Source organism: Mustela nivalis (assembly GCF_964662115.1).
Source record: "Mustela nivalis genome assembly, chromosome: 9".
NCBI lineage: Eukaryota > Metazoa > Chordata > Mammalia > Carnivora > Mustelidae > Mustela > Mustela nivalis.
The window spans coordinates 44,507,837-44,535,261 of NC_139028.1; the positions used below are offsets into that span (position 1 = coordinate 44,507,837).

Genomic DNA, 27,425 nt, shown 5'->3' on the forward strand with positions numbered 1-27,425 from the left:
CACAGCTACTCTGGAGTATAACTTGTCCCACTGCAGCCCAGCAGACTTGACCCCTACTCCTAAGTGCCTTCTCCATTCATACAGATCACCATTAGAACCGTTATCGCTCTAGACAGCAGCGATTATTTATCCAAGACTCTCAGCTTCTTAAAGGCAAGGATCCTGCCAACCTATCCCGGTCTTGTTAGTGCACAGAACCCAGTGTGCATGTAACAGGGGATCAAACATTTAAGAACTCCTGCATGAGTGCAGGAAAATCTGTCCATTTCACAATACTAGTAAGTAGTGTATTGAGGAAATTACATAGCAGTAAGTAAAAATTCTAGCACTTACTACAGGTGTGACCTTGAGCAAATCACGATCTCTGAGCTCAATCTCCTCATGGGTAAAGAGAGGGAACTGAACTAGATCATCGCCAAGGAGCCTCACTTCTACAATCCCAGACAATGATGGCTCTGTTTCTATATATACACAGAATACCTCGTCTCCCCCCAAACCATCTTTCTTCCCCAAGGTTGCCTTTTTGTTTGTTTGTGTTTTCTGTAATTGGCAGCCTTACCCTGTAAGCCATCCAGACAGAAATTTCAGATGTACTTTTAAGGCCCTTTATCTCTTTTTCTCTCCACATTTGATCAAGTGCCAAACTAGTTTTTCTTGGTCCAGTAAAATGAGAAAAAATAAAGGTGGTAGTATATCGCCCATATACACGTGTGTACCCACAGATGCTTGTCATTAGGTTTATGCCTCTATCTTTTTTTAGGCAAGGGCTATGAAAGGTCACATCCCTCTTACTCTTTTTGGCATTAAAATATGACAAAAGGTGACACTAGATGACATTTTTAGTGTCTTAGCGATAGTAAAAGACTGCAACCTTAATTTCCATGCCCTCAGCCACTTCCCAGGTGCCTGCTCTCCCTACCACTTGCCTTAGAGGTCTCCAATGGCCTCCTCACATCTCTTGCCTCTGGCCTCTTCTTCCAATCCACCCTGCATATATGATCTATACTCTTCTACCAGAATTCAAGAACGAGATGGCAGAGTTTTATCTGCTCTCTTCACTTGCTATCTCTGCAGTGCCTAGAACACAACCCTGATGCACAGAAGGCATTCAGAAAATAATTGTCCTGCAACTTCAAGAACTTTACAGACTGGGTCCTGAAGCTCATGACCAGAACTCTGATCACACGGGTCTGCCTCTCCCCTCCCCCACACCCTCCAAATCACACCCCCAAGACCTCAGGCAAGTTACTTGGCTTCTCTGAAACCCTCCCCTCTGGGAAATGGGCAGACTTCATTTCTACTCCATAAGACTGCATGTGCAGTAAGTTCGAACTTATTCCCTACTTCCCAAGAGGGTATACTGTAACTAAGATATAAGCCCAAAACTCAGCAATAAAAAATTTCAAACACGAGAAACAGGTTTTTGGAAGTCCATGTAAGATGAATTGCCAAAGAACTATAATAAGCAATGAAGAACCCAAGGAAAGAGAGATCAGTGTGGGCTTCGGTGGGCCACACACTCACTGTGAAAATCTTCCCCACCGACCAGTTACATCCAGGCCTTCAGACAGGTGCTGGAGGTAGAAGGTAAAGAGAACACAGTCCCTGCCCTCAGGATAACTGTTATGAAAGGCTTGTGGCACAAACGAATTCACATAAAAATAAACATTGTAAACAACTTGACTAAAAATGCAAATAAAAAGACAAATGTATTTCCAAAAGATAATGACTTGGGGGAGAGGGGTTCTCCTCAAGCGTGAAAACTACTGAATTTCCTTTTCATAAGCACATTTGCCAAGAACCAGGAGATCCCTCCCTACAGTGCTTTTTGTTTTGTTTTTGTTTTAAGATTTTTTTTTATTTGACAGAGAGCAGGAGAGAGAGAGCACACAAGCAAGGGTAAGAGCAGAGGGAGAGGAAGAAGCAGACTCACCATGGAGCAGGGAGCCCGATGTGGGGTTCGATCCCAGGAGCCCAGGATCATGACCTGAGTCAAGGGCAAATGCCCAAACGACTGAGCCTCCCAGGCACCCCTCCTTCAGTGGTTTTAAAGATTCCCTTCTAGTTTTACCAATTTCAAATGCCCTCAAAAATAGGCAAGAAGTTTTCACACAGGAATCAGTTCCCTGCCTACTATAGCTTTGAATTTCTTCTGAACTTCTCAATTATTTGCAGAAAGAGATAAAAGTAAAAGCAAAGGAGGAGGGAAAAGTTCTGGAAAAAAATACTACAAAAATGTATATAGGAATTAGAGAAAAATTAGGGAATAAATGGTATGACTCTTAAGTTCCTACATAAGAACTCTGTCTGTTGAGAGTCACATATTATTATAAAACAGTCTACTGACACCAGAGCACAAACATTAAGAATAAGACACCCACCAATAAAAAGACAATCAATAATACAACTGGCCGGTTTGTAAAACAAGGACAGAAAAAAAAATTAAGCAAAAGGCTAAAAATCAGAAACATATGATCATCCTGTTTTTCCAACCGAAATGCCAGTAAAAGGACTTACCAACTTTTTCCCTGATGCTACTACCGTTTGCCTCCACTGTCAAAGCAGATGGTTCACGCCTCCCAGAATAGAGCTGGAAGTCAGGGAAAAAGTAGTTGGGGTCTTCCAGAATCGGGGCGGGACTACCGGGGCTGTAACAAACAGGAGGGGGACCTGGGGAAGAAGCAAAGTGCCTATTAGTGCCAATGAAGTCCTCCTCTCCCTCCTTCCTGTGTGACTCACCAGAGCCCACGAGGCATTCTCCCAACACCCAACTCGGAGCTGTCTTTTTGATTCAGAAAATTCCAAAGTTAACATTCAGAATTATCGCAAGTCCAACCACCCACCAAAATGACCCGTGAGGTCAAAATAACAACCTACAAGACACACTGAGTGAAGTCATGATGATTTCACACGACCCAGTTCCACGCACCGAAAGAAATCACGCCCCCTACAGAACTGGACAAATCGCAAAGTTCGGGATGGTCAAGGCGGGGGCCAGAAAAGGACAGGGGTGGGGAGGCCTGAAAAGGAGACTAAAATGAGAAGAGCAGCTGTGTCACCGAAGACATAAAAGACACCAAGAGGGGCTGGCTGTGTCGCCAGACCACGTGGGAGCAAGAGCCTGTCCCAGCCCAGGACAGAGCTCGCAGCCCCACTCAAGGATTCTGGAACCCACGCGGCAGTGTGAGCCGGGGTCGTTGGGTTCTGGCTCTCTGCCGAGCGCCGGCCTCTCAGCCCCAGTTTATCTGCTTTACACTCAAACCGGAATGGGCTTCCTGTTCCAATTCAACGTGACACAGTAGTAAACCCTATAGGCACTAAACATGAGATCCCACTAGTTGAGGACCCACACATTTCAAAAAGAGAGAGTGGCATTTTCTCATTATGGATCTGGCTCAGGAATGGCATGTGCAAGCATATAACTCTGGGTGACACCATCTAGTCACGTGGCTCAATATTTTAGGTGAGAATGGGGAGCAATCTGCTAATGAAACGGAGGCCTAATTAAGGGTATGTATGTAAAAGTGTATACGCCTATAAAGGAATGTGTAGGGTGTGTGTGCATAGGTATAGGCTTCCGGTACAGAACCTAGCTAAGAACCTCTGCACTAAGCCGTTCTCATGACTACAATGAGACAGGGACCACGGTTACCAGAACCGAGATGCAGCCCCACATACAAGCTGGCCTTAGAACAGAGGACCCGGTCTCCGAAAGCATCGTGAGCTGGCGGAATGGAATGGCCGGCCAATATCAACCAATCAGAACGAGGCCCTTTCAACCAATCAAGAAACGTTCTTTCCCCCGCCCCCTCATTAGCAAATTAAACCAGCGTGGGAAGCGGAGGAGGAGCCTTATAGGCTGCAGGACTTCCTTTCTGTTCCAGCCAGTCTAACTTATCTGTCCTAGCGCTGAGTCTCCCTTCAGCTCCAGCTGTAACCCTGGTAAAGCCTTGTCTGTGCCTTTGATTTTGGGATACAGCCTCGTTTCTATCCTTGCGCAGCCCAGGAACCAGTAACAGGAACCCTGGTACAAACTGATTTTCCACAGCTTATCCAGTGGCCTGGCAAAGGAGAGCGGGTTCGAGGCTCCAGGCCACAGAGCATACGGAGAGCAATCCTTGTCCCCACATCAGCAGAGAAGGCACCAGAGATACGCCGCCTTTCACCATTTGGCTACAGGCCTCAATATTAGGAAAGCGCAAAAGCACTTCGCACACACCCGCAGACTGAGGGACAGGATGTCCAACCACATATCAACAATCACTTAAGACTGCTTTTTTTGTACACTTGGGTGTCCCACGCATTCCCAGAGAGTCCCGTTCCCACTGCCCCCCACCCCTACTCCTGGGAGCTGCAGAAAGAGCCCAGCAGATGACCAGATGGGCCCTGCAGACAGACAGGCCCGGTATCATGGCTCCACTAAGCCAAGTGAACCAAGTGAGCTCGTCCAGCCTGACGCACCCACCGAATCACGCTCTTTGTAGCTTCCTCGCCTGTCAGGCAAGATAAAATGACCAGAATGTGTGTCACTGGGTCTGCGGCAGCAGATTCCTGGGCTATATGGCAAAAATGAAAGCAAGGCCTTGCCCTTAATCCCACAGGTACATAATCCTTCCCCTCCTATGCTAGTTCAGAATCTTCACTAGGAACTCCTACAGCAAAAACCGAGGCTCTTTTCTTAGGTGAAGGCAGGGTACACGATCTACCCCACGGGGTCAAGGCTAGCTGACACGAAGAACTGGAAGGAAACGCGTGCCACAGGACAACATACGAGGGGGAATGCTGTGGGCTTTGTTAGCGGTCCCCACCCCCAGGAGCAAGGCTGGGAGAATCCACGGACACTTCCAGGTAACACTCCCACCAGGGGAGCCCCTGCAAGGCCTGGCTCCTGTCCAGGGCCCCAGGCAGGGTAGTGGTTTTAGAGCGGTGCACAGCCAATCAAGGATCCCCACGTACTCAAAGGTGTGTTAGGCAGCTGTGAGGTTGCCCCAGGGGCTACATAAAGACTATTTCCACATGGGGTCCTCCGGACTTCCTGACCTGCAGTAGTAACCTGCTTCTTTCAAGCCAATCTTTGTCCCAGGAAGACCACCAACACAGCTTTAGCCTACAGGGGGATAGGGGCACGAGCAATGGCAAACAGGCTAAGGCCAGCGTAATGGAGTGAGCTCTCTATAGCGTCTCCCTCTTGGGGAGTGGGCAGGTCCCAGGGCTCCTGACAGAGGGCCAGGGATCTGTCCGTGATGTGCGCCACAAACGGTGAAGTTCTGGAATTCTGGCTGGAGCGGTCGACATTTTGGTCTCATCTTGGCTCTGATCCATCTCACCAAGAACGGTCCGCTTCTTTACCAAATCCACCTCTCTGTGTCAACAAGAAGAATCCTGTGGGGCTCTCTCTGAGAGTGACTGCTTCTGGCTTATTTCTGAAGCTCACTTCCCATTATGGTTTTATGGTGTTACTTTCTTTGTACCTGTCCCGAAGCCTTTAGGTAATGCAACCCTGGACAAGACTTTTTTTCCCCCCTTACTCAATATAGCCGTAACAAAGGACCTCATTGTTGAAGGGAAAATGACGTGAGTTTTCTGGGGGTAGGCAAGAGGCAGAAGAACCCTGGGTGACCTCATCTGCTTCACCTCCACCACAACCAGTTTCTTCCCTGAGATCAGATCCTGAATCTGTAAAGAGGCTAATAGAACAGGCTCAGAAGTATCCTTTATGTTTAGATACCAGAAGACATTCCAACAGTCACTCGCCTATCACCCAGCACTCACAGAGCTGGGAAATCTCCTGTCCTTAAATCTCACTTCTCAGCTTGCCATTTGCTGGCACATACTGTTCTAGCTACAGCTTCAAGGCCAAATTCTGTTTGGATTTCAAGGCTGCCTACTACAGTTACCCACCCTACTGTCAACAGCCTTAATGGTCCACTTGGCCTCCCCACATCCCTTGATCATGTCACCCCATTTTCCAAGTTCCAGCTGGGAATCCCATCCCCTGACCTCACACTCCACTCCCCAAGTCCTTCACAGTTCACCCCAACAAACTCACTATACTTCCTGTCGAACACCCCCCCACACACATAATGGCTTTCCTTCCCTCAACTATGGCAGCAATTATGAGGTGAAGCCCACAACTTAGCATTTAAACATGAACTACCAGGCGTCTGGGTGGCTCAGTGGTTTAAAGCCTCTGCCTTCAGCTCAGGTCATGATCTCAGGGTCCTGGGATCGAGGCCCGCATCGGGCTTTCTGCTCAGTAGGGAGCCTGCTTCCCCCCGTCTCTCTATCTGCCTCTCTGCCTACTTGTGGTTTCTGTCTGTCAAATAAATAAATAAAATCTTTAAATAAATAAATAAATAAATAAACATCAACTACCTAGTATTTTACAGCAGTCATTTAAAGATTTTTTTAAAAATTTATTTATTTGACAGACAGAGATCACAGGTAGGCAGAGAGAAGGGGGGAAGCAGGCTCCCTGCTGGGCAGAGAGCCCAATGCAGGGCTCCATCCCAGGACCCTGGGATCATGATCTAAGCCAAAGGCAGAGGCTTTAACCCACTGAGCCACCCAGGCGCCCATTTTTCGTTTGTTGGTTTTGTATTTTTTTTTTTAAGATTTTAGTTATTTGAAAGAGGAAGAGCAAGCGCGAGCTTCGTGAAGGGCTGAGGGAAAAGCAGACTCCCTACCGAGGAGGAGCCAGAGGTGGGGCTTGAACCCAGAACTCCCGGATCATGCCCTGCGGTGAAGGCAGACGCTCAGCCACCTGAGCCACCCAGGCGCCCTTGTAACAGAGATTTTAAACACAGTAACAAACAACTGTGGACTTCTACCTTCCCTTCAAAGAGCTAAGGAATTTGCTGAGTGTGCCAGCAACCTCAAAGTTAAATGTAAGCAACCAAGCCTGATTTGGGCAGATCTGGAGGCTTTTCTAGGGGAGTGGGATACTCTGCTCAGGGAGGCAGACACCCTAGAAACAATGTTTAGAAGCAGCCTCAGGAGCCCATGACTAGGGCCTGAAAAGGAAAGGCAAATCTGTTCATAAGTCCTCTTAAGAGACCAAGCTAGCTCTTCTGAGTTAGCCGATTCCCACTTCAGGAGCCTGAGATCGGCATGAAGCAAAGACAGGTGAGAGCACCCTGTTCTAGAACACTTGCACACAACACACAGTTTTAAACAGGAAGCAGAATCTCCATGCACTGGAAGAGCTCTTCCCCAAGGAACCATTACCTGAAACCCAAGATGGGGGTGGGGATGGGGACGGGTGGGAGGGAGGAAGATTTCCAAGATTCCCAACCCTTGTATGATAATCATCTTTCTTGGCACCGAATGTGGATTCTAATCCCTGCACCAATCTGTCTGTTGTAGAAAACAAGTTAAATAATAAATACACTACTAGCTACTTAATTTAGACTTTCTCAAAGTGGAATTTGTGATTAATAACGTTAAAGCCGTGCGAAGTTTAACTTTGTAATGCTTATTTAGAAATATCCAAGATACTATCAGTGTGAGCCAAAATGCAGAATGTATGCTTAACCTTTAAAGTAACAATTGAGTTCAGCAGGGCACTGTGCTAGGAGCTAAAAACACCAAGAAATGAGTAAGAACATCCGTGGTCTCAGGATATTATGACCTAGCTCTGAAGACCAACGTGCACATATACAACTACCCGAATTTCCCTGCAGACTCAGTGCTCTACCCAAGGGACACACAGTTACCCAGAAGTAACTCATCACTACCTGTTGACTAGGAAGGCAAGACAGAGCTGAAATAACAAGGAATAAGAGACAGGTGAGTGGAACGGGCAAAAATGAGGAGGATATTACTTCACTGGGGCATGAGGAGAGGGCGCTAAGGTGGAGAGAGCAACACAATGTGGTTCAAGAAGAAGCACAGAGCCTGAGTCATGGAAGCCTTTCATCTCTAAAAGGAATGGCGAGTTCCGTGTCACTCGGGTATGGGTAGGGAGGAGGATGACTCAGAAGTCAGTATTTAAGGGAGCTTCTTAAAAGCTTTTTAAATTTTAGTACATTATTTTCCTAACACTACAGAAATGCAAAATAATTTCGAGATTAGGTGATCCAACTGCCAACTGCTACAACCATATTCCTGAGTCAATCACCTCTAATTAAATGCTTTTAGCGTTAGGGAACCCTGAACTCACTACGTAAACCTTGGGGTAGGTTCTATCTCCCATTACGAAGCCGGAAGGTTATAGCAACTAGGACACCCTCAGCTCGGTCAACTGGATTTTCCATCCAAAGACTTTGAATCTTGACGAAATGACACAAAGACAAAGGGTGTTGATCAAATGCCGGCAGTACCATTACCAAAGCAGTCCGGGGGCAGCCGTGGTTGGCCCTGCAGGCCCACGCTCACAAGACGGACGGCACATCCCTGGCTGGGTTCCCGGTGAATTTTCACCTCAGCTCCTGCCCATTTTCTGGGCCTTCCTGTCCATTTGTGAGCTGACGGATATACTTCCAATAAATCCCTCTTTTTGCTTACGTTAGCCAAAATCACTTTGTGCTTACAATCAAGAACTTCTGAGAGAGACTTACACTTAAAATAATGAAATGTTCTGTCCCTGCTCATAATAACTGAGCATTGTTTATATCCCACTACGTGACTTAGCACCATCTGCCTTGGCTTCTAGTCACTTGCCTCTATAGCCCCAGGTATCCTTCACACAAACCCTAAAAAAACTTGAGCTCCCCCCAAAGTTTCCCTCATCCGGAGGACCTTTCCTTCCAAGTGAGTTGGAAAACTCTTACTTGGGCACAATCAAAATGCTCAGATACACATGCTGACTCTGCAGAGTCTTCTGGAGCTCTACTCTAGGGCCACCTCCTCTGTGAAGTCATCCACCCCCCCCCCATATGCTTATGGGCTATTCCTCCGTGCCCCCATCATGGTCCATGCAAATTTATGCCACTGTTCAACCACCTACATATTTGGTTTATATTTTTCTCCCTCCTCCCGCCCCAGTCAACTCATAAGTTGATTAACAATTGATGATGTCTTATTTGCTTTTTTATCCCCAGTTTCTAGCAGAAACAAAATCACAGTAAATGCTCAATACACATGTATTGAATCAATAAATCATCTGCGTATGTTTACTGGACCTGGTAGTTTCTAGCACCTAAGGGGCATTGATAAATATGTATTAATGGAATTAGGGTATGTTTTAAAATAACCAGTTATAAAGATACTCTTAATTCTATAGACCTTACTTAGCTCAAAGATGATTTTGTCTTTTTCAAACTAATCAGGAGACCAAGGCTTGGTAAAAGTTACTGGGGAACAAAACAAAACAAAACACCACGAGAGAAAGCCACCTAGTGCTAAAAGAGGTTAATTACAAGTGAACATGGATACAAGTGTCCTGTTCCTACAGGGGCTCTGTATAGAAAGTAACAGCATCCCAGGGATTCTGCAGCTGGGGCACAAAATCACACTTAGAGGAAAGTGCTCCTGCATCCTGCTCCCCCTGCAGGTGACCCCTGTGTCCTGGGTCTGTGCTCCAAATGCAGTCTTTGGCTCCTGCTCCTTCCATAGGTCTGGGAGCAGGAAGAGAGTCAGAAGACTCCTACGGGAACCTGTCCCTCACCCTAAGAAAAAGGAATGAGCCTAGTCTTAGCTATCACACAGCGTCAGCACAAACACATGAGAGCAGCCCATACTAAAAAGACTGTAACTGCAAAGAGAAAATCACTTTTCAATTTTGGACTTTAACAGAAAATCCAAATGCTACTTAAATACCTTGACTCAACTTGTATGTAGTATCATAATGTGTATTTCACGTTGATATATTTGGTATTTATCCTATCTAAAACTCTAAGTACCTGGACTCCAGAAATTCTTTTCTTCAGATAAGTTTAAAAAAACACTTTATTAAGGTGTAATTGCCATTTAAAAAGATGTGCATATTGAACATGTATAACCGGACAAGTCTGGGGATAAATATACACCCACAAAGCCATCTCCATCATCAGGGTCACAGACATACCCATCACCTGTCCCCTCCTACCTCCTCTATTCATCTGTGTGTGTGTGGTAAGAACACTGCACACATGATCGACCCTCCCAGCAAGTGTTAAGTACAAAGTACAACATTAATAGCTCTCAGCTCTACACCATACAGACCTCTAGAAGGATGTACTCTGATAAAATAATAAGTAAGCCCTTTGCTTTACTAAATAACTGAAATTTAAATAATCTTTCTTTAATCTCAGGGCCATAATAAAGGTATCCTTGTAGGTGCCCCTGGAACAGGTTATGTTCCCACTGAGAGGAAAAAACAAAAATTAACTCACTAGCATGTGAGCTCCATTGCTTAAATGTGTTTCCATCACTGCAGGCAGACAGTTAGTATTAATAATTTCTGAACAAAGGGAAACAGGATGAAAAGTCGTAAAATAAACCCCAAGACACAAGACAGCAACATGAACGCGTGTCTATGCTTCTCAGTTTCCCTCTGCTGCCCGCACTGAGGAGAGGAGCAGCGGGGACACCTCTGGCCTGCGCCCAGCTTCCTCCAGCTCTTGGGGTCCTGTTGGAGAAGCCACTGCAGCTGCAGGTCAAGGTGTGTCTGCATCTCTCCCGGGGACTGGGGCTTCTTCTACTCACTCCCCTCAAAAGTCACTATGGCCTCGTAAGTGGGCTTCATGATTTAAAGCAACCAGTGTTCCCCAAGAAACAAAAACAGGCCTCCAGTATTAAGAGTAAAATCAACGGTGGCAGGAGCTCCTACTTGTTGAGGGCTTAGGAAGTATAGGGATGATACAAAAATCTCCACGTTTAATTATCACCGCCCTATTCCCATTTGTAGCGAGGGAGACTGGGCTCACAGCAGTTAAGTAATGCCCAGAGGCACAGAACTAGGCAGCAGCACAGACAAAATCAGAGCTCCTTCCACGATGCCATTCTGTCATCCAAAACTCCCCCACCATGGCGCACTTCATTCTGAGTCTTTTACTCCTTCCCAATTTCTTACATTAAAATGAGGGGCGTTTTAATGATCTGCTCTTGCTTGTGAAAAATGGGGAAAGGTACTGGGAAAAGTGCTTTCCCTGAGTATACGAAGCAGAGAAGTAATCAGAGCTATTTTATTTGTGTTATTTTTCGTAAAAGCTTAGAGTAAAGATAGCACCCTCCCTGCCAATCACCAGAACACCAAGGTGATTGATGAAGCCACCGTCCTCGTCCCTTCCACTTGGCCGCCTATTCTTTTTACCATGGGGTCTCCCATCAAACAATGAACCCCAAACCTGAGCTCAATTCACGTTAGCTGTGGTACATGTTAAAAATGTCACTTTCGAGCCCCGTGTTGCACCTGTCAATCAGGATCTCCACAAGTGCAGACCAGAAATGAATTCTTCGCTGTCGATTTGACTACAGGATCAGATGTAGGAAGCTGATACCTCTCTGCCGTACGAGGGCTGATACGCCACGTGCACTCCGGAACAGTGGTGATAAACCGAAACTGTACATCGATCACATCTGAAGGCAAAGCGTGATGGGTCTGGTGAACCCACATGAGTAAATATAGGCAGTGACTCTTCCTAAAACAGGCCAATGAGCCTGCACTGACTCTTTTGGTAAAGAATTCTGTGGGTAAATTTGAGGTTTTTTAGTAAGTTCAGATTTGAAGTCAACAGTTTCAGCGCTCCTAGATTTCATAATTGTTTAGACCTGAACGACTGGGTCAGAGGATGTGACCATTTCAGTTACATCTAAACTATCGCGATTAAGATACATTAAAGTGACTGTAGCAAAAAATGCATCTAGTGCACCAAGATGACATAGGCCTGTGAAAATGCCTACCGTCTTATATGACACGTGCTTGCTAAATGTGAAACAAACATCACACAGCCAACTATGCCACTGAGTCGTGTGAGATAAGCCCCTGCGGAATTTTATACAGAAGAAAGGCACAGAACATAACATTATAGAGCAGGACAGGGCAAACACATTATCCCGGGTAACTCTCACATCTCTGAGAAACAGGTCTCAGTATCTCCTCTTTACCTAAACAAAAACAGAAGTGACGTGCTCTGGGTCACACAGCTCACAGCCCTAGGGCTGACATGCAAATTCAACATGACTGTTCCAAAGCATCCCACAGAATTTCAATGTATTTTAAAGCCTAGATATCTGCAGTAGTATTTGGTTTCCTTATAATTCCTATCCCTTACCAAAGACCACGCATGGGTCTGTGGACTTCATGAGCAGCAAAATGCAGAATTACACAGTCATTCATTCACTCATTCCTTCCACAAGATCTAGGACACCGAGCATCTTCCAGGCCAGTCAGTGCCTGATACGGGGACCCAAATAAGGCAGGCTAGTGAGAGAGGCAGACACAAAGGCAGACAATTGCCCAACAGCGCACAAATGCAGTGACCCAGGCAGGCTCAAGGTAGCATGGAGTGGTAAGCAGATACCAGTCCAGGTCCATCTCAGGGCACACACACTGGATTCTGGAACTGTGCTGAGAAGCCACCCTTACCTCTTTCTTCTCATCGGCCTGGAGGTCTGGGATCACCGACATCCCCCTAAACAATCTGTCAAGAGCTACGGTTTCTCCCTAGGTCTATAAGAACATACACACACTAACTGCACGGACTTCACAACTCTATGAGGATTACCCTCGTTTCTCAGACACAGGAACTAACGCACTGTTGCCTAAAGTCACACAGTTAAAGGGCAAAACCAGGATGCAAGCCCTGGGGGTCTGACTCAGAATGTACGCAGTGTTTACTCTCATACCAACAGCACTCAAACTTTTTGGTTTTAGGATCTCTTTTATAGTCTTAAAAATTATTGAGGGCCCAATAAACTATTGTTTATGTGGGCCATATCTATCTGTATTTATTATGTTAGAAAATGAAGCTGAGAATTATTAAAATGTATTTCATTTAAAAACAATAATAATAAATCCACGAAGTGACACGAAATATTTTTTATGGAAACTCATTTCAAAAAAACAACTCATTTCTAAAACAAAAAGCAGTGAGAATGGTTATTATTTTATAATTCTGCAAACTGATGTCAGGCTTACAAGACTGCTGGATTCTCATATCTGCTTCTGCTGTCAGTCTATTGTGTGATTTTTAGCTGAAGCAGGGGAAGGAAATCTGGCCTCATTTAAATATGTAATTGGAAAAAGGAGCAGTATCTTGATAACCTTTCCAGTGACTATCCTTTGAAATAATACCAAAACTCAAACAAGTGCCAATTTCTTAAAGGCAGCTGCAATGTGAAATACTAAAACTATCTCAGTGACTTTGTCTTGGATATTCTTCTAAATTCTAAATTCGATCACATTGGTCCATCTTTTACTTTGGAGGGAACGTTCTTTATCCATGATTTCATAACTTCATACATTGGTCATTTGGAAAATAATGGTTCACTGAACTATGCAAATCTTCCATACATGGAAATATTTCAAGTATGTAACATCAACAAAACCACATTTGTTAATACACCATGGACTGTGATCATCAGAAAAGTCTTTTGTGTTTAGGAAGCTGTCAAGTCCATAGTGGCAAATCCAAATTTCCCAAAATTCTAATTTTCACTTGAAATTTTCTAATTTTCACTCTCCATTTCAGCACACAAGGCATTATAAAGGTGTAGCTGAGGTTGGAGATTTAATAAAACTAGTTCCTGTGCTAGAGAAGAACAGTCTTAAGCAAAGCAGGCTTTTTACAGCGTGTGCTGGTGAGGGACAGACCACTAGTAGAGTTGGTGCCATGTCTTCAAACCATGCGAAGGCACATGCAGTTTCACCCAGCATTGCTTCTACACCATCAGTACAAATGTCCATGCCGTCAGAGGCACATGTGTGTTACTGTTACCATGAAGGTGGTTTTTAGGAACCCCCAGAGTTCCACAGAGCACACTCTGAGAAACATGGCTCTACAAGCTATAGCCTCTTCTATGGGGAAGGGGCCAAAAGATGGGAAACTTAAAGAGACCTTTAAGATGAAAATGGCTACAAATCAGTTATAACTGACAGCAAATCGCCTCCCTCCCAAGCAAAGAAAGGTGCCCACAGGCCCCAAAAGTGGTGAAGCTTGAAGACACACAGAGGCCCTTTCATATAAAGCACTGTTTGAACTCTACTTGTCAGACGAACGAACTCCAATGACTAAAGAAAATGTATCCGAGGAGAGGGAGCAGCCTCTCTAGAAAACACCTGCACATGATGCATCTTCTTGCCCTTGAGGGATTTTCATAAAAGGGAATACAAATCAACAATGATATTTCGCTAGAAATAAAGGCTCCATGAGAATTACTTTTAGGAGGTGGGGAGAAAAAAAACTGTAATAATTTGCCCAGCAGGAAGTCAGGCAGTCCTGGGACAGAGGGAAGGATGTTAAGACACAATGAGTGAGGAGAAGAGGATGATGCTGTCAAGCCAGAAGACCGGAGTCTTACAAGATTTAAAGAATGACCACGATATCCACCAAATGGCAGAGATAGAGGAGGAAATATCCACCAAATGGAAAGAAAAGAAAAAGGGGCCAATTTTTTTCGTTCTGTTTTGGCAAATCTGCTCCTAACGTAGTGTCAGAATCCAGGCTCGATGATTTATTACCTTCGCGGACAGAGCAAATGAGTTAACTTCTTGGTGCCCATTACCTTATCAGTGAATGGAGACAGCAATTAGACCTACTATATAAGACCGTCACAAAGATTAAATAAGACAGAGCAATGAATGGTGTTCCAGCACATGGTAAGTGCTCAGTACATTTTAGCTTCTGTTTATGAGAATGGGGAAATGGAACAGGAATTAATGATATATATTTCACGTTCAAGAAATGATCAAATCAGGGAGCTTTTTAAAAACAGCAAGATGCCCAAGCAGATCAAAGATGAAGACATTAAGGGCAGCTCTCTCAGGTTTCCCCCCACCTTGGGGAGCTTTGTACTATCACTTTACTATCTCTCAATAAACTTCGCTGCCCACCAGAAAACACACACACACACACACACACACACACACACGAAAACATTTAAAGTTTCATTTAGGTCCGACTGTTCAGCAAACTGACAAACTAGACTAAAATTACATTTTGAATTTTCCAAGCACTTGGGTTGAGAGATCTTATTTTTTTTTTTTTTTAAGATTTTATTTATTTGTCAGAGACAGAGGGAGAGAGAGCGAGCGAGCACAGGCAGACAGAGAGGCAGGCAGAGGCAGAGGGAGAAGCAGGCTCTCCGCCGAGCAAGGAGCCTGATGTGGGACTCGATCCCAGGACCCTGGGATCATGACCTGAGCCGAAGGCAGCTGCTTAACCAACTGAGCCACCCAGGCGTCCCGGGTTGAGAGATCTTAAAATACACCCTTTCTCTGAAAATAAGCTTACTGGTGCAATCTTAGTATCAGAGACCAAAACAAAAGCATGCATGGTGTCATCCAAAGATTCTCCAAAACTCCTAACTTGTCTGTCACCTTGGCATGCAAGTCAAGGGCTAGCTGGACCTGGAGAGGGATCAGGAACCAGGCTCTAACTTGAACAGCTCAGCTGCCTAGGAAACTCCTCTTCAGACGGAAGGACACTGGGATCGGTGGTGGAGAGAATCTGTCCTCTCTCCTAAGCACTACAAATAAGAAGGGAAAAACCTCTCTTCTTACTCCACAGTGAATTTTCCATAATGAACACTTTCGGAAATTGTGAATCTCAGGTCTGAATCAAACACAAAGGTCAACTAAGCATCGATTTCACTACTGCATTGTTGAGCTTTAAGCTTTGTTTAAAAGAGATATATAATTATTTTTTGGAGATATAGTTATTGATAAAAACATCATACTCAGCAGTGAAAAACTGAGAACTTTCCTCTAAGATCAGGAAAAAGACAAGGATGTTGTCTCTTACCACTCTAATTCAACACAGCACTGGAATTCCTAGCCACAGCAATCAAACAAGAAAAAGAAATAAAAAGCATCCACATGTGTTAAGTAAGTAAAACTGTTACTATGGGCAGATAACATGATACTATATAGAGAAAACTCTAAAGATGCTAACCAAAAAACTATTATTACTGGGAAGTGAATTCAGTAAAGCTGCAGGATAAACAGAATTAAGAGTCGGGGGCTGGTTTTGTTTTGTTTTTGATTTTGATTTTGTTTTAACTTCCCAGATTGTACAACTAACTCAAATCAAAGAGGAAACTGAAAGGCAAATACAGACACAATCTGTGCTGTTGCCACAGGACCCCCTGACACAGCCCCACCTGATGGTTTTCCAAGGGCTCCCCTCCCTCATCTGGGAGAACCTACGGAATCTGATCTGGTTCCTGCTGCAAACGTCTGTCAGAGTTCCAGCCATACAAGCTTCCTTAAGTTCCTCAAAAGCCCCACAGATGAACACATCAAAACCAGCCATTAGATCCACATCCTGCATTCATATAGGGCATTCAATCATACTCACTCAATTTAAAGAGATTTCTAGAGTGAGACAGCCCCACACTTCTAGTAATTTCTTGGTTGCTTCTATAGCCTCCATTTCCTCCCAAGCTCCCTGGCACAAAACACAAAACCCATGCTTCTAGAAGTTGTGGTATCTTTAACTGAAACCCATTCCCTCTTTATCATTTCACAGCAAAGATAAAATAGTTGAAAGGCAATTCCAAATTGTTCCTCATCCTCTTCACACAGCAGAATAAACCCAGTTCAGTTTGCCTTCTGTTTTCTAATCCCTTACTCCATTATATCCCTTTTAGAATCCAAATTCTATGGGAGCAAAGGATATAGAGCCCACGCCTCCTCCAGTTCCACACACATGACAGACCCTCCAATGTTGGATGGAGGACTGTATCCTTGTATTGTGTCCTCATCAAATTCTCCACCTCAGGGGCACCTGGGTGGCTCAGTGGGTTAAGCCTTTCCTTTGACTCAGGTCATGATCTCAGGGTCCTGGGATTGAGACCCCCCACTGGGCTCTCTGCTTACTGGGGAGCCCACTTCTCTGCCTGCTTCTCTGCCTACTTGTGATCTCTCCGTCAAATAAATAAATAAAATCTTAAAAAATAAAAGAACAAAAGAAACTTCCAAATTTCTGAACATTTTATTTCTAAACTCAGGACTAAGATAATCCGTATCTCAGAGTAGATATTTTTAGATCTTACATTCTTGATTGGGGGAGTAAATACTTTATGGGATCAAATCTCAAAGTTAGCTAAAGTAAATGTACTCCCCACTTTTCATGCAACTGCTCATTTATGATCTAGCTGGCCAATCACGATCACAGGAAGATAAGTCTGCCAAAGTCATGCCCTTTTGTAAGCCTCCTGCTTATTATCTGACAGCCCCATTATATTTAAGGTTTGTGTAAGTGGTTTTGTGATACTGTCTACTTTACTTTCCTAGGTGTCTTAATTTAAGGTCATTTGATTTCAGAAGACATTTTCTGGTGTTACATGTGTTCTGCAGTGAATTTAATGCTGTTCCCTAGGTACCGTATCCACTGGTTTCCATAATTCTGAGAGAACATGCTTGCTAGACCCTTTTGCTATTTTTCCTCCTCCTTGATCCCCCACTGCCCAAAAAAGATCCCAGACAGGCAATCTCATCCGCCCTTCTATCTTCAACCTTTTCCCACATAACCAAGATGAGCAATCAACCAATAGCTGCGGTGAGATTTAGAGACTGGTCCCTCAGGAAACAGGGCCCTGCCAAATTTTGTAGAGAGAGGGGGCTTACCCTTCCGAAACTTGGTTCTCAGAGTCCTTCCAAGTACAGTTCATATCAGGAAGGAAAAGGCCTGCCTCACCCCTGTCTTTGGGGGTCACATTCCTGGGTCACACTAACCAGGGCAGCCCTTACGGCCAAGAAGCAGCAGTTCAATGCGAGAGGCCTCCTTCCTCCCTGGCTCCCCGGCCACAGGGCCGGGCAGAGCCCCACCTAAGGCAGGAAGCAAAGCGGGCCTGGAAGACAAGATACCTATCCCCTCGTCCTGCTCTGCCTGTTCTGAGAAGGGTGGAGGAAAGCAGGAAGGGCGGGGCAGATCAGAAGAGGTGCAGGAGAGCACAAGTGGGAAGACCTGTTGTGTGGCTGGGAGGGTTCCGGAAGCTCGGTAAGGAGTGCGGAAGCACCCAGTGTGTGGACACGCAAAGCAAGGAGACGGATGCATGAAGTATTTGGGAAGTCAGTGCAAGGAGCTGGACGTGCGTGGGAAAGGGAAAGGGCCTTACAGCTTACAGAACCCTCTGAAAGGAGGCAACCGTCAGGATGAGGCAGGGAGGAACGGTGTCCGAGCAAGTCCAGACACCAGCCGAAGGCCTGCCTCCTGCCTCGCGCTGACAAAGGCTAGGGCAAGAGTGGAACCCACCTAAGGCAGAGGAGTCCAGGCGGGCCCTAGATCCTCTCCAGGACAAAGACCTCTGGGGCTAACTCCACACTCGCATTTCTGTTTGCTTCTCTCCAGGACCACACCCCCGGGAGAGCCCCAGCGATGGAACCAAAGCCGCAGACATCCCTAGAAGCAGTAGATATGCCTTGATACAGCTGGCTAACCTGGTAACTGCTACCCCCAGCATAAGCCAAACGCCTTGCTGACCCTCGAAAAGAGATGAGCCTCCAAAAACGAGGTTCATGTTGACAGGTGAGTCGCCCTGCGGTATCGTCTCCCAATTGGTCCACACAGGACTTCAAGGGAGAAGTGATTCATTTCAGTCAAACATGTGCGCCCATCCCATCTTATAAAGCCCAGCAGTGGTGCCATCCGTCAAACGGCTAACGTCTCTCTAGAAGAACACTGCCCGATAGAGCTTGCTGCACTGATGCGAACCGCTACTGGGTATTTGAACTGCGGCTCATGTGACTAAGGACTTGAATTTTTAGTTCATTGACTTTTGATTAACTTAGATAGGCACATGTGGCTAGTGGTCACTGTGGACCATGTAGATCGAGAACTCCAAGTAAAAATAAGCGGGGGCCAGATCGCATCTTCCAAAGATGCCAGGAAAAAAAAAATGTCATGGAATTCTATTTCTCTGCTGTGAGGAAGTTGACTCTTAATAGTCCAGCAACTGTTCAAGCTCATTTCCAGCACCAAACTCTTCTATGGTCACTGCCACATCTCCACATCAACGTGCCTCCAAAACATCCCAGTTCGGAAGGCCCTCAGAGACCCCAGCCCAACCAGTCATCCACTGTGGGCCCTACTTCTCCACAAAGGCCCCGCAGATTTCACCCAATCCTTACAAGCCCCCCAGCAGCAGTGAAAGTCAGCCTCAGAAGGAGTCGTCCATCCTCAAGTCCAAGGACACTGTTCTGAAGGGGAGTCAAGGATGCTCAAAATAATAAAGGAATTTTGCAGCATGCTTTACCTTGTATGCAGTCCCTTCACGCGCGCTGTCTCGCTGAAGCCTCACAGTGACCTCACCATGTAAGTATGAAGTCAACACATTGACTTTACAGAGGTTAAGTGACTCAAGCAAAGAAATATGCCTTGTGTCTAGGAACCATTCACCCTAACTCAATGTATCTTCCAAGGAGTGACAAAAGACAACTGAGAGAAGTAAAAGTCAGGGTTGGGAAGGGGGCAGGCACAGAAGGGTAATTAGAGCAGAGCACAAAGGCAGATCAGCTAGTAACCTGAGAAGTCAATCTATTTCCATCTCCCTCTTTTAAACAGAAACACATTTAGTTCCAAAGAGTTAGCACCTCAGACTAGAGCCAATTAAAGTGAGACTATGCTCTCAAATAGTGGTTCTCCAAGTGTGGTCCCTGGACCAGCAGGCCCAGCATCATTTGGAAACTATTTAGAAATGTATATTCTCGGGCCCCTCCAAGAGCTAACTGAAACAAAACCTGGGCGAGAGGGGTGCTCACGTTCTGTTCTGTTAAAACACGGGCCCTCTCGGTGATTCTGATGTCCACCACATTTGAAAACCACTGTTCTAACCACTGCCCCAGAACTGTACATCTGAGGTTCATTCCCTTTCCTCTGGGAAACTGACAACTTGGTCATCGAGGGAAAGAAAGGGAGCTACCAGTGGTGAAGTTTGGGACCCATCCCGGTGACATTAGCCCGCTGACAAGCATGGGTAAACTCTGAAAGAGCTCCCAGAGCACACAGACCTCCTCTTTGGACAGAGAGGAAACCATTCTTTCCTCAGAAAATCCTGGGTGATTGGTGGGGAGGAAGGTCTATTTTATAGCTAAGACTAGCTTGTGGACAGAACGTCCTAACTGTGAAAAGCTAGGTTTCTATTAGAACCGGAATTCGCGTTTCTCGGAGAAAGGACATCTATGAGAATACACATTCCGAAAACCATTGGGTCTCTGTTATTTTAGTAATAATAATTATTATTATATTATAGCAGGTATTTACTGGGTACTTTCAATATGTCCAGCACTGTACATATGCACTGCTCCTTTTCACCCTCATGCAATCCCAAGAGCTGAGAACTATTACCGTCTTCATTTCATCCACGATACTTCGGCAAGTCAAATTACCTGAGATTATACAGGAAGGAGGCAGAAGGGCCAGGAAGCAAACCAGGTCCACTGTTCCTAAACAACCTGGAATACTACCTCCTTTCTCGCTTTAACACACATACTCTCATTTTAAAGCTATCTAACTTTCTTCATACTCTGTATGTTATTGAGTCTTGAGTACTGCATTTTTATTATTTTTTTAAGCTATTACGCCATGTGCAGTTGCAAAACAGCCCTCAACCACACTCAGTTTACCGACGAGGATGACCCACACTAAAGAATTCATGGCAATGCAGATACCCACAAACTGCATCAAAGGCAAGAACTGTTTTTATTCCCATCCTGTGTGGGCAACCTGCCCAGGGAAGCCCTGACCCCCTCCATCCAAGCGAGCCCTCTCTGTTCAGTGCTCCTAGTTGTCTCTTTTACTGCACTTTGCACACAGAAATGTCCACACTACGACCCCACTAAGGGGTGAGCTCTTGAGGGTGGGAACATGCCCGAGTCAGCTGTATGCTTTGAGAGCACTAAAAACATGATCAACACCTAAGAGATGCTTTTTAAGATCGGTAGCCAGACATACAAATTCTTAAAAGAGGGCAAAAATGAACTACAGTTTGAACACAAAATGTAAAATTATGGGGGCGCCTGGGGGGGTGCACTCCATTTAGCATTCTTGGTTTCAGGTTAGGTCATGATCTCAGAGTCATGAGAAGGAGCCCCATGTTAGGTTCCTCGCTCAGCACAGAGACTGCTTAAGTTTCCTCTCCTTCTGCCCCTCCCAGCCACACACTCTCTCTCTTTAAAGTAAATAAATAAATCTTAAAAAAAAAATAATAAAATGGAAAACTGGGACATCTGGGTGGCTCAGTTGGTTAAGCATCTGCCTTCCACTCAGGTCATGATCCCAGGGGATCAAGTTCTGCATTGGGTTCCCTGCTAAGCGGGGAGCCTGCTTCTCCATTTGCCTGCCCCTCCCCCACTTGTGTTTTCTCTCTCTCTCTCTCTCTCTCTGAGCAAATAAATAAATAAAATCTTTTTAAAAATGTAAAACTATGAAACTTTAAAAGCAAACACAGGAGACAATTTTGGGGATGTAGGCCTATGCCAAAGCATTCTTAGATGTGATACCAAAAGCCCAATGCATAAAGGGTGGGGGAGGAGGGGACCAATAAACTGGACTTCATCAAAATTCAAAACCTTTGCCCTGCAAAAGATCCAGTTAAAAAGATAAAAAGGCAAACTACATACTGGAAAAAAATATATGCAAGACATATATCTGACAAAGGACACATATTTAGAATATAAGAAATCTCAGAGTTAAGAGTAATAAAAAACCCAGTCCATTTAAAACATGGGACACTAGCAGACATTTCACCAAAGGGGACATACAGATGGCAAACATGAAAAGATGCTCAACATCATTAGCCATTAGGGTATGCAAATTAAAACCAGGCTGAGACTAGAACACCTATTGGGACAGCTAAAATAATAAAAAAATGCAGGTAAGGATGCAGAGAAAAACCAGATCTCTCCTACGTGGCTGATGAGAATGTAAAATTGTACAGCCACTCCAGAACACAGCTTGGCAATTTCTTCAAAAAAAAAAAAAAAAAGAGCATACAACTACCACTCAAAATCCAGCAACAACACTCCTGGGCATTTATCCTGGAGAAGTGAAAACACATCTATGCAAAACCCTGTGCACAGATGGTCCCAACAACTTTAATTGTAAGAGCCCAAAACTGGAAACCCCCAAGTGTTCTTCAGGAGGTGAATGGTTAAACAAGCTGTGGTATATCCATACCATGGACTACTACTCAGCGATAAAAAAGAGCAGACTGTTGATAATGTGACAGCCTGGATGGATCTCATGGGTATCACGCGGAGTGAAAAAGTGAGTCCGAAAAGGTCACATACCACATGATTTCATTTCTGTAACATTCTCAAAATGACAGAGAGGGAGAAGAGATTTAGTTGTTACTAGGGTTTACAGCTATGTGCCGGGAGGGGAGAGTAGACATGACTGTGAAGGGTGGCATAAGGGTCATCCTTGAGCTGATGGAATAGTTCTTTTTTTTTTTTTTTTAAAGATTTTATTTATTTATTTGACAGAGAGAAATCACAAGTAGATGGAGAGGCAGGCAGAGAGAGAGAGGGAAGCAGGCTCCCTGCCGAGCAGAGAGCCCGATGCGGGACTCGATCCCAGGACCCCGAGATCATGACCTGAGCTGAAGGCAGCAGCTTAACCCACTGAGCCACCCAGGCGCCCCGCTGATGGAATAGTTCTATAGCTTGACTGTGATGGTGGTTACCGGAATCCACCAGTGTGGAAAAAATGCAAAGAAGTACATATATACAAACACAGATGCGTGCCTGGAGAACCAGTGAAATCTGACATGTAGCGATGTCGGCTTCCTGGTTCTACTGTACTTTGGTTATGTAAGATGTTACCAATGGGGGAAAATGGGTGAAGAGTACACAGGACCTCTCTACTATTTTTGCAACTTCTCATAAAGCTATATTCATTTCAAAATAAAAAGTTTTTTTAAAAGGGAACTACAGGCTTTTTACTTAAAACAAAACTAACGAAAAAGAGGTATATACAGCTGCACTACTGGTCAGTGAGATCCCAAACACAGATTTAAAGGCACATAGTAGGTCTGTGTGATTTTTTTTTTTTTTTTTAAGTTAAATCTGATTCTCCAGAGTCTTGACAGGAATACATTTCCAAACATCTTACAGCTACTTCCCCATCCCCCTCATAAAATGAAAAATAAAAAAAAAAGTCCTGATGTGTGAACCCCTTTGGGAATCCAGGAGTCCTATCCTAAGTGCCTGGAATGAATAGACCCTATTTCACAAGAACAGAGGTCAAGGGCCTCACAATTTAGAGAACAGGCAACGAGCCACACACAAGCCCAGGCGTGGCTTCCTTCAGCAAAAGTAGTGTATGGACCCACCCACAATGGCCAAGCTTTAAATGATGCCTTTCTTCCAAAACAAAACAGTCAAACCAACAAAATAATTTTTTTTTAAATCGTTAAGCAAACAAACAAAAACCTCAACAACCTCAGACTGTTTCCAACAAACCTTATAATCAAATATGTCCTCTGAGTTGACCTCCAACTTACCCCTTGCTTTTCAAGTATTCCATTGCCTAGGAATTCTGGGACACAAGAGCCTATGAAAATTAATGAAAAAATAGGAGGAGAAAAATTATTCAAAACGCTAGAGATTTTCTGACCTGAGCTGTTTCCATATGCATTTGAAATGCAGATAACCACAGGAGGGTGAGGGGTTGGTGGGGGGGATGCTACTTTGGGAGAATTTTGCATATCAGAACTACTAAAGGGGGGGCGCCTGGGTGGCTCAGTGGGTTAAAGCCTCTGCCTTTGGCTCAGGTCATGAGCCCAGGGTCTCTGCTCAGCAGGGAGCCTGCTTCCTCCTCTCCCTCTGCCTGCCTTTCTGCCTCCTTGGGATTTCTGTCTGTCAAATAAACAAATAAATTAAAAAAAAAAAAAAAAAGAACTACTAAAGGGTCTTACAAAGTTATTTCCTTTTACTTTACAGGCCTGGAAAATCTTTCAGATTTTTACAGTTTTCACTAGCAATTCCCTTGTTTCAGAAGTCATGAATTATTATTTGTTTAAAAGCCTTATGTTATACAGTACTTAATCATTTTCAAAGTAGTTTCACAAATTACTATGAAGTAAAACAGCCCTGGTACCTAGGGGCTGCACTTTTCCTTGCAACTCTCACCACCCAGGCTGCCTTCTAATTTCAGTTAGTTCGGACATCTTTCCCCCAGGCCCTGGGTCTGCTCTTCTCCACAGGGGGAGACTTCAAAACAAAACAAAAAAACCCACATCTCTACCAAGCCTCCAGACTCACTGGCCAAGGGCAGACACTCTCAAGTCTAATCAGCAGAGTGCCTTCCCATAAAATTACTTACATCTACATTCATGTGCTTTTCTCAACAGTAGCACTCTGAAATCTCATTTGAACTGAAAGTCCTCCATTTGCTTCCATGAAAAGATGTATTTTTAAATGCTTTGATCTCCACATGCCCTTCTGTACATTAGTGTTCTTCACCTTCCACCAACAGCACAGAACCTATAAGACCAAGACTTCTATGCATTTTAAAAAGAAGAGGGAGGATGAATTAAAAGCGTGGCACCTTCTCTCCCTCCTTTCCATTTGCAGAGCTTGGGTTTCCTTATAATCCTGAGAAATGTATTTCACAAAAGTCAAACTATACCTATCCTAAAACTAAATATCTCCCAGAGCCCACCAGCGAGACTAGAGGCATCTCTAAAACTTCTACTCTATGTCTTCCTCCTTTTCATTATGGTCAAATCAGTGGTTTCCAACACTTTACTCCTTGGCAAAAACAGTTCAAAGTGTATTCAACTACTGTTCCCACACAATTCCCATAAAGATGTTCATGGTAGATGCACGAACATGCTCAGAACACCAACCGGGGAAATAAATTTCAAATTGGTCTAGATTCTTCAAGAACTTGCAACCTAGGGAAACCCCTTAATCCCTACCCTAGGTCTGCCATCTACCGGGAGCTACTAGGGTCCAGCAGCGGTGGGCTGCCAGGAGTGGTCGGCAGCCAGGGGAAATATTAAGTCAGTTTGGCAGGGACCCACAGGCCCTGCAGAGAGCAGTAATTGTTCAACATCTCAAGTCTTGACTTTTCACTTCCCGAAAAGGAAGGAAGTTTTTTGGGATAGCAGCTATTAATATCCCTCTATTTACTCGCTCATGGCAAGTAACGCTGTCTGGGGTAGTCCAAAGCATCTTTGGAGATCATAATTGGCTCTCGTGACCTCCCATGTCCGCTACCAACCAACGACTTTATAAGCAGTACAAAAACTCGATTCTCATAATATGCCCTGAAAGAAGGAAATGGGCAACCATGTCGGCACTTGATCGGGACAGAGCAAAGCAGTTGAGAGACCAAGGGCATAAAACATTCAGTCCCAACCGCGAAAGCCACGGGAACAGGGCGCCCCTCTACCGAAGCCCCCTGTCCAGGTGATCCGTACGGTAGCCGAGCATTTTCCAAAGCACTGCCACTTGAAGACAGGACACCAACACCCAAGCCCAAATGGCAAACCCTTCAAACAAAAATGGAAAGGGAAAGTCTACCCAGCCACCAATCAAGCCACTACAGAGCAGGGCGTGGCGCGGCGCGGGAGCTGCGGGTAGGGAGCCGGGATTCCCAGCCTGGCCTCCTAATGGGGAAAATTTGGAAACGTCGTGGCGAGCTCAGAGCAGGAGGCAGAGGCCCTCGAGGTGGGTGCGCGCGCGGCGTCGTGGGTTCCGCCGCCTCTTGCTCCAGCCGTGCAGCCTACGGGGCACGTTCGGCCCTGTCCCGGCGCAGGGCCCCCGGCTCCGCAGGGCTGTCAAGGGCCGACGTGCCAATCTCCCTCCTGCCACAAATGTCACATTCCAAGAAAAACCAGTTCCACTTGGAAAGTTTAATTTTTCCCCCTAGAAACCAGATTCTTTAAAGGCGGCACTAACAGCGAGGGAGAGCGAAGTCTAACTCCCCAGTTTCTAAGAAACTTGTCCGGGAAGAACAAAGGAGCAGCAGCGAACGCGATCCGAGCCCCCCGGTCTGGAGCGCGAGCCCCTGGCCGCCCCCACCCGCCAGAGCCGAGACTTCCCCGCGGGGCAGGAAGGGTCTGGCCGGGGCGCCGCATCCCGTCGGGCGGGCCCGTGCGCGCGTCTTTGTCTCGCGCGGAGGGCAGCGGCCACCCGCGCCCCGCTTCCGCCCCCTCCCTCGGCCGCCGAGAGACCCGCGCGCCGGCGCGTCCCGGAGAGTGCAGGCATGTGGCAGCCCCCTCCGGAAAGGCCAGCCCCGCGTCGGGGCCGCGCCCGCACCCCGGGACCCTGGCCCAGCGGGCCCACCCAACTTCCAGGCTCGGATGGGGCGCGGGGCGGCGCGGCGATCCGACCCGCCGCACCGGGGGCCTACAGCGTGGCGCGGGAACAGAGTTCCGCTGCTTCTTCTTTTTTTTAAACCAGTCTGGGTAAGGGAAAGCAAGATTGCGGCGGCTGACATTCCCGGCCACCCGCGCCGAATCGGCTGCCCAAGCCGCTGGGGAGCCTGGCCGATCTCCGCCCCGGGTCCCCCGAGGAGGAGCCCCGTGCCGGGAGCAGCAAGGGGGTGGGGGAGCACCGGTCGGCTGGGTCCCTCGCGTGGGAGCCTCGGAGGCGCCCTCCCCGCACCCTGAGCGGGGACTGGTTACCTTTCACCGCAGACTCACAAGTTTCCCGGCGCAACTTTGCCTTCCACATGAGGCGACCATGGCTGGCTCAGTGGCGCGGCTGGGGGAGGCGGCCGCCGGGCAGAGTGCTGGGCATGGCGTGGGGCAGCGCGGGGAAGCGGCGCCCGACAGTCAGCCCCATTCACACAGGAAGGAGAGAAATGCCAGGGCTTCACCTCCAGCCGCGAAGCCGCCCGCCGCCGCTGGGTCCTAGAGCGTCCCGCGCGCTCCACCGCCGCCCGCGCTCCCCGCTCCCGGCTCCCCGCTCCCGGCTCCCCGCGCTCGAGCCGGGGAGGGTCGTCGGGCTCGTCACGGTAACCCTACACTCCACCCCCGCCGCGGCGCCGGGCCGCTGGGCCCTAGAGCCCGCCTGCCGCCGCTCGCCTCCCCTCCCGGGCCGGGACCTCGCCTGCTGAAATTGCCCGGAGCTCAAGCTGACGTGTCTCCCCGAGAGTTTAGGAGGGCGACAGCCTCCGCCGTTTTGTTCCCTGCCGAGTCTTAATTAATGTCAGACTCAACAATTCTCCCTCCTTCGAGTTTCTCTTCCTTCCCAGCAGGCCCACTCTGGCAGAAATCAGTTTCCCGGTCTGCCCTCAGTGTCCCTATTAGAGTATGTTCAGAATTTTTTTTTTTTTTTTTAAGTGGAATTACCAGGTGAAAAGCGGTCAGGCTTCTCTTTGCATTCCTCA

The 27,425-nt window shown here is 46.3% G+C and overlaps 1 protein-coding gene across 5 annotated transcripts in view; it reads right to left on the reverse strand.

Annotated features, from left to right (window-relative positions):
* AMOTL1 (angiomotin like 1) overlaps positions 1–27,099 on the reverse strand; it is a 92,784-nt gene extending 65,685 nt beyond the window's left edge. The window contains exons 1-2 of one of the 5 annotated variants that reach the window (XM_082684079.1): positions 26,737–27,076; positions 2,518–2,670 (exon numbers count right to left, since the gene is read on the reverse strand). In XM_082684079.1, the coding sequence (XP_082540205.1) occupies positions 2,518–2,670; positions 26,737–26,767 (184 nt within the window). In that variant the 5' untranslated portion in view covers positions 26,768–27,076. Of the gene's footprint in view, positions 1–2,517; positions 2,671–26,718 lie in introns of all 5 variants that reach the window. The other 4 variants (XM_082684078.1, XM_082684082.1, XM_082684080.1 and 1 more) reach the window with 4 other exon arrangements.
* Positions 27,100–27,425: the final 326 nt, after the last annotated feature.